We start from the raw sequence: 10,159 nt of genomic DNA on the forward strand, positions 1-10,159 counted from the left end.
CTTGTCCTGAGTGGGACAGTGGGATTCCCAGGAGAGGAAGCTAACCTTGTGCTTCTGATACTCCTCAGCTCTCAGGGACACTGGTGAACCCTAAGATGGGAGTGCTGGGGGAAAGGGTTTGGGGATTTTCTCCATTCTACTATAGAGAGTATTTGTTTAAAAATGGTGGTAGAAGGGCCAAAGCGGTAGCGCAATGGTAGGGCGCTTGCCTTGCATGAGGCTGACCCAGAATGGACCTTGGTTCAATCCCTGGCATCCTTTATGGTCTCCCAAGCCAGGAGTGATTTCTGAGCGCATAGCCAGGAGTAAACCCTGAGCATCACCGGGTGTGGCCAAAAAAAATCAACAACAACAACAACAATAATAATGCTGGTGGTGAACCAAAGTGATTGCACAGCCGGCAGGGCTTTTGCCTTGCACATCCCTGACCTGGATTTGATCCCCGGTATCACATAAGGTTCCCTGAACCCACAAGGAATGATTCCTGAGTGCAGAGCCATGAGTAACCCCAGAATTGCTGGGTAAGACCCCCCAAAATATGGTGGCAGGGGGCCAGAGTAATAGTACTATGGGTAGATTTGCCTAGTGCACATCCGACCCAAGTTTGATCCATGGTATCTCTTATGGATCCCAAACCTTGATAGGAGTGATCCTTGGAAGTAGAGCCAGGCGTAACCCCACACAGGAAAGGAAGTGGAGGCCTGGAAGGTCATTTTTTCAAGGTCATACTACATTGATGACAAAGTTGAAACACATAGACTAGCTCTGGTACTTGGCCACTCTGCCAGGAAAGCATTTACTTGACCTGAGAGTGTACTTTCGCCACTTGGGGTTCTTCCTTCTGTGGGCCTGATGTGGTTGGGGTGGTTATTTTTGTGGGGGGAAGCACTCCTGAGGCACCACATGGAGCTCTTGGCCTTGAACCTTCACACACTTTGTGCTCCCAACTTCTCTGGCCTTCCTGCAGCTGTCCCAGGCTGGAGACCTCATCATGGAAGTTTATATAGAGCAGCAGCTCCCAGACAACTGTGTCACCCTGAAGGTGAGTCTTGCAGGGATTAGGGAGGAACAAGAGCATGAGGGGGGCAGGGCAATCATTTGACCAGCCCGGCCCTCGGCTTTGGTCCTGACTCCAGGTGTCCCCAACCCTGACTGCGGAGGAGCTGACGAATCAGGTACTAGAGATGCGGGCGACAGCAGCTGGAACAGACTTGTGGGTGACATTTGAGATTCGAGAGTACGGGGAACTTGGTGAGTACGACCAGGTGTGTGTTCATGTATGCAGGGGAGGGGGCAGAGTCACCCATGACTTCTGTGTTGTCACATATAGTGGGCCGACCCTGCTCTTATGAGGTAAGGAGACAGGCCCCATAGTCCATTTCCCCTTTCTCAGTATTCACCCCACCCATTCCTCAGGGCTCATGGCCACACACAGGATCTTTTCCCCCTCAATTAAACTGCTCAGAACTCCTCCATTGTCCAGATTCCAAATATTAGAGAGTCTCAGGGTTTATTCCAGGGCTAATTAAAATCATGGACTTGAATGTCATTAATAAGCTGGCCCCAAAATCTGTATTTCAACCTTCCACTCAGTGTCTTCACTTTGGGATCAAAGAGCTAGTATAGTGGGTAGGGTGCTTGCTTTGCATGAGACTGATGTAAGTTTGTTCCTCAGTACTTCATATGGTTCCTGAACATCTTCAGAAGGAGTGATCCTGAGCACAGAGCCAGGAGTTAGCCCTAAGCATAGCTAGCATAGGAGTGTTGGGGTGTGGAAAACACTCCTTCACTTGTCAATCTTGTAAGCAGCCCCAGCTTATTTATTTATTTTTTTTATTTTGGGCCATAGTGGGCAGTGCTCAAGGATTATTCCTGGCTCTGTCCAGGAATGACTCTGACAGGGCTTGGAGGACCATATGTGGTGATAGAGATTGAACCCCAGTTGACAAGGTTCAAGGCAAGTGTTTTATTTGCTGTACTATTTCTAACCCATAAGCACCCCCATTTCAAACTGTTAGACCAAATTCAGTCCCCAGCTTCCTTTCATCCTGAAAATCCAAGATTATTTTCTGAGTTTTCCTAACTTAGAAATACCCCAATTCACTGAGTTAAGGTAAAAAAAAATGGGAGTTTTCTGGGACAACTCCCTTTTACTTCATCATTATACCATCCAGTCCAGCCAACTCATCCTATTACCTACCTCTCTTGAAGTCACTCATGCTGTGAGCCAATTCTGTTGCAGCCTGCAACAGATTCTTCGTGGAGTTCGGGAATACCCCATGGGGAGAGAGTGGGTACACGGAATGGCGAATAGACGGAACAATATTGTAAAAATGAACGAGACCACACAGATTGCATGGGGACTTGCGTCTAGAAAGACGAAGACAAATTTATTTTTTGAGCTGAGTGACTTTTAAAGGTTGGGGTTTGGAATGCAGGGTGCAAATTCTTGACATCAAAGAAAATGGGAAAAGAATGGAGGACCCTGGCTAAAATTAGCATATAAAAGAACCGATACTGAAGGTGAAAAGAAGTTTTGTTTTGGGTTCGCTTTGTTTTGGGTAAGCAGAAGAAACCAGGTAATTTTCAGGGAAGTGGGAGAAAACTGAAAATTGTTTTACTATGAGCTAAGTTTTGGGAAAAACCTGATCTTGGCGCCAAAGTAGCAAAAATTACAGGGAGCTGTTTTGTGGGAGACTTTTGGCGGGATTTGTACTGTCCTCCTTTGTTAGAAAGAATTTACTAAGGCTTGATTTTAATATTGGTTAAAAATAAAGAGAGAGATAGTTACAGCCACTTTTGGAATTATGGCCAAACAATCCACGCAAAGGGTCAACTGATTTTGACTGCTCTAAGCGGGCCTTTTTGGCAAATAATTCCTTTTCAGGAGAGCACTACACCTTCTGGTGTGTGCCCCTCCTGAGTGGGATGTGACACACTCATATCTCTATATCTAGCTCTTTTTTGGGGAAGGAAGTGTGACCAGCCATACCCAGCATGCTCAGGCATTGTTTTTGGCTTTATGCTCAGTAATTTCTCCTGGAATGGCTGGAGAGATAGTAAAAGTGGTTCCCTGAGCATCACTGGGAGTAATTATTGAGACACACACACACACACACAAACAAACATGACAAAAATTATTTTTTCCTGGTGGGCACAGAGGGCCGTGTAGAATGCCAGGGATAGATCCCAGATTATCTGCTGCAAAGCAAGCGCCCTACCAGTTTACTATTGCTCCAATTATGTTTCTATCCAGCATTGAGGCCACCATATTTTCTTACACCCCAATGTTGGCCAAAAAGTGACCAATTGACCAAAGTTCCATTTTCATATTCCTACAACCCATTGTCCGTATAGAAGCCCAGTGAGCAAGTCAACATCAGTATCATTCTCAGGGTATAATCCTTTTAGTGACTTTTCACTAAATTTAAAATTCAGATAACATAGTGGGTAGGGTATTTGCCTTGCCTATGGTTGATCCTGATTTGATTCCTGGCACACCATATGGTTTCCCAAGCCTGCCAGCAGTAATTTCTAAGTGCAGAGCCAGGAGTAACCCCTGAGTGCCAGTGGATGTGGCCCAAGAACCCCCATCCCAAAATTGAGATTCTTGTTACAGCCTACAAGACTCAGACTGTCTGGCACTTGTTTACTTCTCAGACCTCCAATCATATAACTCATTCCTTTTTCTTTTCCTTCCAGCCATTTCACTGAGTTTCTCAGACATCTTTCCTTACTCCAAATTTTGCTCTTGCATTTTATCCTTCCTGACATCTTCTTGCCTTCCTATTAGCATGAATGAATTGTTCTTTTTAGTTCATCAATTCTAGTCTTCAAATTCTCCCTCTGGAAGACCTTGCTTAATCACCCACTTCCAGCATCTGCCCTACCACTTTCATCGACATCTTTCTCTCCCTCCCCCGACACCCCAAACAGTATCTAGCAGTTCTGTTTTATTCCTGGCTCTGTGCTCAGGGGTCACTCTATGGTTTATGGGGACCATATAGAACGCCAGGGATCAAATCTAGGTTGGTTGCATGCAAGCAAGTGCCTCTGTACTAACTCTCTACTCCCTAACTCTCAGCTTCTTGTTTTTTCAAAGCAATGATTTCTCTACAGTTATGTCATTTACTTGTCTGTTTTCTGTCTATACCCTCACCAGATTTGTGAGGGCTTTACTTTGTGCCATTGGCATTTTTGCCACAGCCAATTCTCTTTGTAAACAGTTTTGCCACAAGCTAATTTGCTTAAAGGCAATTTTGTCACTAAAGGAAATGATAAAATTGGGTGGCAAGATAACTCAAAGGACTGGAGTGCATGTTTCTATGCAGGAGGCTAGGTTTCCATCCCCCAGCTCCATGTGATCCCCAGAGCACTCCCAGGAATATGAACAACAGTCTCAGATAAACTCTGAGCAACCCTGGGTATGACATAACCCTCACTATTCAGCACTCCACTGATTTTTTTTTATTTAAACAACTTTATTACATACATGATTGTGTTTGGGTTTCAGTCATGTAAATAACACCACCCATCACCAGTGCAACATTCCCATTACCAATGTCCCAAGTCTCCCTCCTCTCCACCCAACCCCTGCCTGTATTCTAGACAGGCTTTCTATTTCCCTGGTACATTCTCATTATTAGGATAGTTCAAAACATAGTTATTTCTCTAACTAAACTCATCCCTGTTTGTGGTGAGCTTCATGAGGTGAGCTGTAACTTCCAGCTCTTTTCTCTTTTGTGTCTGAAAAGCACCCCACTAATTAAGATAAAAAATATCTGTTGACAATTTGGTTTCAGGTTTAGTCTTAAATAACACAGTGGTCCTATTTTTATATTCTATAAATCTTAGGCTCTTATACAGTACAGTAGATGCTGAGGTCTATTTTTTTGGAGGGAGGCCAATTTTGGCAGTACTCAGGTGTTGCTCCTCTCTCTGTACTCATAAATCACTCCTGGCAGGCTCGGGGGACCATATGGGATTCTGGGGATTGAATCCAGGTCACCAGCATACAAGACAAACACCCTACCTGCTTTATTATCACTCTGACCCCCAAGATGTGGAGGTCTTAAACTAATAAACGATAGGGTTGGGGAGATAGCTCCAAGCACTGGAGCTCATGGTTTACATGTAGAACATGACCCCCAAACCCTATCTAAAATTGAGCTTCCAACTCCAAAGAAAGTGTGGGATGATAACTGTGTAAATCAACTTAATAGGAAAAGACAGTGATAACTGTAGTAAAAGTGTGGAGTCATAGTGTAAAGCTATACTGAATACTATTTTGAAAAATGATAACATATTGGTACTTCAATGAATGGCCAGGCCTTCAGCCAACAAAAACTGCTTACCAAGCTCCAACCATAGTACAGTGGGAAGGGCTTTTTTCTTGTACATTAAGCAACCTGGTTTCAGTCCCTGGCATCCAATATGGTCTTCTGAGCCCTTTCAGGAATGATCCCTAAGTGCAGAGCCAGGAAATAAAACATGACTATAGGCTCAAAAATCAAAACCATAAAACCAAAATAAAAAACACTAAAAAGTTTACCAAGTTCTGGCATATGTATAAGAGAAAGCTAGTGCTCAAGAAGAGGCTTTGGATCCAAAAAGAGAGTACAGGAGTTAAGGCACTTGTCCTGCCTGTTGCTGACATGGCATATGGCCCTCACAAGAACTACCAGGAGTAACCCCTGAGCACAGAGCCAGGAGTAAGCCCTGAGCATCACTAGATGTGATCCAGAAAGCAAAATTATTGTTTTGTTTTTGTTTTTGATTTTTCGGGCCACACCCGTTTGATTCTCAGAAATTGCCCCTGGCTTGGGGGGACCATATGGGACGCCGGGGGATCGAACCGAACCGAGGTCGCAGTCCTTCCTTGGTTAGCGCTTGCAAGGCAGACACCTTACCTCTAGCGCCACCTCACCGGCCCCCAGAAAGCAAAATTAAACAAAGAACAGGCTTTGATTACATGTGTAATTATCTCTTTCCTATTGTTTGTTGTTGTTGTTGTTGTTTTGGGGCCACAGTTTACAGTACTCAGGACCTACTCTGGGCTGATGCTTGGGGATCTCTCATACTGTTGCTTGGGGGGACCATGTATGCCAGGGACCAAACTGGAGCTTCTTCACTGAGCAAGTGTATTGAGTCACCCATCTCTCTTGCCCTCATAAAAATGTTTTTAAAAGTTTTGTTATTAATTTTTTCATGTTTTAGTATATACCTTTGAATTAATGTTCTTCTTTTATTTTTCATGATTTATCTCTTATAGCATGAAATGCCTAATGGCCACTTAGTTTTGTGGTGAAAATCTCTACAGCAACAAACTTAGGTCAAAATCTCCCAGAACCATTCATAACCATCTCTCGTACCTATCAACGCTGAGATAAATGTCTGGGGGAGGGGCACGGAAAAAATAGTACAGTAGATAGGACACTTACCATGCAAGTGGCCTGCATGGGTTCAAACCCTGTACCCTGTATCCTGGCAACCACTTGGCCAGGAGTGATTCCTGAGCACAAGGAGAAGACCTGAGCATAGCCTGATGTGACCCCAAAATAAAAATGCCCATGACTGGCTGGAGTCAGGAACCAATGTGTGCAGGGATAAGTGAACTCTGGGGGTTGAGTTGGAAGCTCCAGGATGTGGATGGATGTTCTGGTTGATTTTTCACCTCTTTTGTCCCACAGAGCGCCCCTGCACCCTAAGGAAGAGAGTCCTAGAGGCAGGGCACAACTATGGTGCAAACCTTCCAGAGCCTTGCTCAGCCCTCCTTGATCTTGAAAAAAGTCTCCCTGGCCCAGGCTGTCTGCCTCGTCACCGGTTGAGTCTCCATCTTTTGGCCCACATCCCAAGGCCTCAACTCAGGCCCCACTGCCCAGCATTGGCTCTGTGTGTGTAGGCATCCGGCGGGAGAACCCTCGGATGGGGTTGCTGCGCTGTCGGGAGGAGCCATCCCGCTTGCTAGGAAACCGCTTCCAGGAGAGGTTTTTTCTGCTGCGGGACCGCTGCCTGCTGCTGCTCAAGGAGAAGAAAGTGAGCCTGGGTGTGGGAAGGGGGAGCTGTGTGAACCCCCCATTGCTGCCCTGACCCTCTGACCCCAGGGATGAGGTTTCTTCTCCCTTCTCACCAGCCCACCTTTCTTCCCTTCTTAGAGCTCTAAACCAGAACGGGAGTGGTCCTTGGAAGGAGCCAAGGTGTACCTGGGGATCCGTAAAAAGTTAAAGCCTCCAACACAGTAAGCTTGTCCCCCAGCCCTCCCTCCCACTTGGAGCACCTCGAAGGCCTTTCTGCTCCTCATCACTGCTTTCCTTTTGTCTCCTAGGTGGGGCTTCACACTACTACTGGAGAAGATGCACCTGTGAGTCCTCCCAGCCTGCCTCCCCCAACACCCTGGGTCCCTTCTTTCTCCTCCTATCAACCCCCCCCTTGTACTGATTGCCCTTCGCCCCCCACCCCACGACCCTCTCTTCCAGCTATCTGGCCTGCACTGATGAGGATGAGATGTGGGACTGGACCACTAGCATCCTCAAAGCCCAGGTAAGGGGAAGGAGAAGCTAAGAGCAGGATATGTGGGCACTGCTCCCACATGCCCCTGTGCCCACCCCTCTCCTTCTCTCCAGCATGATGACCAACAACCAGTGGTCCGGCGCCGCCGTTCTTCCTCAGATCTTGCCCGGCAGAAGTTTGGCACGATGCCCTTACTGCCCATCCGTGGGGATGACACCAGCGCCAGCCTCCTATCCGCCAATCAGACCCTGGTGAGGTCCTTGGCCTGCCCTAGCGCATCCCTGTCTGTGCCCTTGCGACGCTGTAGGAGGGAATGTTGTGCCCCTTTCTGCCTGCTTTGAGCCCCCTGCATTCCTCTGCCACGTCTTGGTGCCAGGCTTCACCTTGTCTCTGTCTCTCTGTGTCTCTCCACCCCGTCCTGTTCGTGCTCAGCGGCGACTTCACAACCGAAGGACACTGTCCATGTTCTTTGTGAGTACTGGGTGCTTGCCCCTGGATTTGTCCCAATTCATGCTCTGTGTGTGTAGCTAGGAGGGAGCGGACTGAGGGAGGGGACTGAGGAGTGTTGGGATATGGTGGGGAAGGGGTCAGGTGGTCATTGGATATGAGAAGTAGAAAGGAAGGACCTTCAGTTTGGAGAACAGGTGTGGGTCCAAGGGTCAGTGTTCTGTTCCCTTGGAGTGTGATCTCAGGCAATGTTCCCAAGCCTCTGCTTTCATTCATCTTCCTGCAGTGATGTTCTGACATCACAAAGGACAAGGGTTGTTCCCTGCCCTCTCAGAGGAAAAGCTTGGTCTCGTTGACCGCTCCTCGAATGACTCTTAATTTTAGAATGTCTCCTGCCACCCTGCTCCCTTCCAGCCCATGAAGTCATCTCAGGGGTCTGTGGAGGAGCAAGAGGAACTAGAAGAACCTGTGTATGAGGAGCCAGTGTACGAGGAAGTGGGGGCCTTCCCCGAGCTGACCAAGGATACATCTGCCACCTTCTCCATGTCACAGTCAGAGGCCCTCCCTGCCACTCCGAAGCCCTTTGATCCATTGCTTCTCTCCAAGGCAAGCACCCTGGGCCTGGAAGAGAAGCTCCCTGAGCCTCCTCTGAGCCCCCCTTCAAGGAGAAGCCCCCCGGCACAGGGATCCCTGGAGGAGCAGCTGCTCCATGAGCTCAATCTCATCCTGAGGAAGGGAGATACCCTGGGTAGCTCCTCCCAGGCCTCCAGCCCCGATGCCACAAACCCTAATTGCCTTCCAACACACAAATCTGGCTTCCTTGCTCAGCCCCCCTGTAACTCCAGTCCTCCTTCCAGCCAACCCCTTACCTGAGTGTAGGGACACCGAACTAAGGGGTAGGTAATGGAGATCCAAGCTCTCACTGTGCCAGACACTACTGGGGGCTTCCTCTGCTCTGGCTGGGGGACTCCAGAGTCCAGAGTGGCTCTGTTCTTTGGAAGGAGCACAGGACTGAGGGCTCCAGGGACTGGGTCCTGTCTGGAGAAGGGCAGGTCACAGCCCCTCTGGGCCTCAGTTCACTTACCTGTACCCTGAGGTAGTGGACAAGGAGAGCAGTGAACGCCAAATCTTGGCTCAGAGCTCGAAGTCCCACTTACTTTTCACAGTGAACTTTAGTCCTGCTTTATATATCTGATCTGAAAGGTGTCTGTCAGAGATTTGGGGTTTTAAAAGATTGTTTTTATATATAGTACTACAGAGATAATGCCTTACACACAGACAACCTGGATTTAATTCCTGGCATCCTATATGGTCCCTGAATCCTGCAAGGAATGTACCCTGAGCACAGAGCCAGAAGTCAGCTCTGACAATGACCAGATGTGGCCCCCAAATCAAGAGTCTTTTTTATTAAGGAAAAAATTGGGGTGGAGAGACAATTCAGTGTTTGAAGAGCTCGCCTTGCATGAGTTAGACACTGGTTTGGTTCCTGGCACCACATGATTCCCTAAGTGGTGTGTGGTTCAACCTGCCTCCGGACCAGAAAAAGCATCTGAAGGTCAGAACTGCTGAGCTTCATATCTACTCTACTGCACCCCTGACATGTGAGAGCAATGTTGAAGCTCTCTAGAGGATGGGGTCAATGAGTGTTGGAAGTTGGGCCAAAGAGTTGTCAGAAAACGACGGATCACTGTTAATAAACCCTGAAATTCCAGACGACTGTTCTTTAGTTAGTTTATTCTTTCATTCATTTGTTTGTTCGTTCATTTGTTCATCTGTTCATTCAGTCAACACATAGCTACTGTCTGTTCAGTGCCAGATGCTGGGGATACTTTTGAACAAAGTGGATGGGGGCCCTGTTCCAATGATACTTCACTATAGTAGGTGAACAAGAAACCCAAAGTCAGTGTACAGAAAACAGAACAGTGTCCAGAGAACAGAAAACAGAACTACACAAAAAAGAACCTAAACCAAAGTGATGATGTGCTTGAAAGTGCTCTGTGGTGGAGGCTTTTTGTCTCTGAAGATAAGGCAGGGCTGAAGGGCTGAAAAGTAAAGAGCTGAAATATGTCTGTGAGAAACCACACTTGAGTGCTGAACTTGTGGAGAGGGAAAGAGCTGGGGGGGACAGCAACATGAAGGCTCTGGAGTGGGAAGTGAAGTGTCTGCTGGGGGACCAGCAAGTGGCTGAGAGTGACTTTATACA

The 10,159-nt window shown here is 47.4% G+C and overlaps 1 protein-coding gene across 1 annotated transcript in view; it reads left to right on the forward strand.

The window, feature by feature from the left end:
- The window catches only part of ARAP3 (ArfGAP with RhoGAP domain, ankyrin repeat and PH domain 3), a 32,281-nt gene extending 22,616 nt beyond the window's left edge, over nucleotides 1-9,665 (forward strand). The window contains 11 exon segments of the mRNA XM_049786977.1: nucleotides 968-1,042; nucleotides 1,137-1,251; nucleotides 6,690-6,769; nucleotides 6,771-6,822; nucleotides 6,902-7,035; nucleotides 7,155-7,237; nucleotides 7,325-7,360; nucleotides 7,476-7,539; nucleotides 7,623-7,760; nucleotides 7,942-7,980; nucleotides 8,371-9,665. Of these exon segments, the coding sequence (XP_049642934.1) occupies nucleotides 968-1,042; nucleotides 1,137-1,251; nucleotides 6,690-6,769; nucleotides 6,771-6,822; nucleotides 6,902-7,035; nucleotides 7,155-7,237; nucleotides 7,325-7,360; nucleotides 7,476-7,539; nucleotides 7,623-7,760; nucleotides 7,942-7,980; nucleotides 8,371-8,829 (1,275 nt within the window). The 3' untranslated portion in view covers nucleotides 8,830-9,665.
- Nucleotides 9,666-10,159: the final 494 nt, after the last annotated feature.

This window comes from Suncus etruscus, chromosome 14 (assembly GCF_024139225.1).
Source record: "Suncus etruscus isolate mSunEtr1 chromosome 14, mSunEtr1.pri.cur, whole genome shotgun sequence".
Lineage (NCBI taxonomy): Eukaryota > Metazoa > Chordata > Mammalia > Eulipotyphla > Soricidae > Suncus > Suncus etruscus.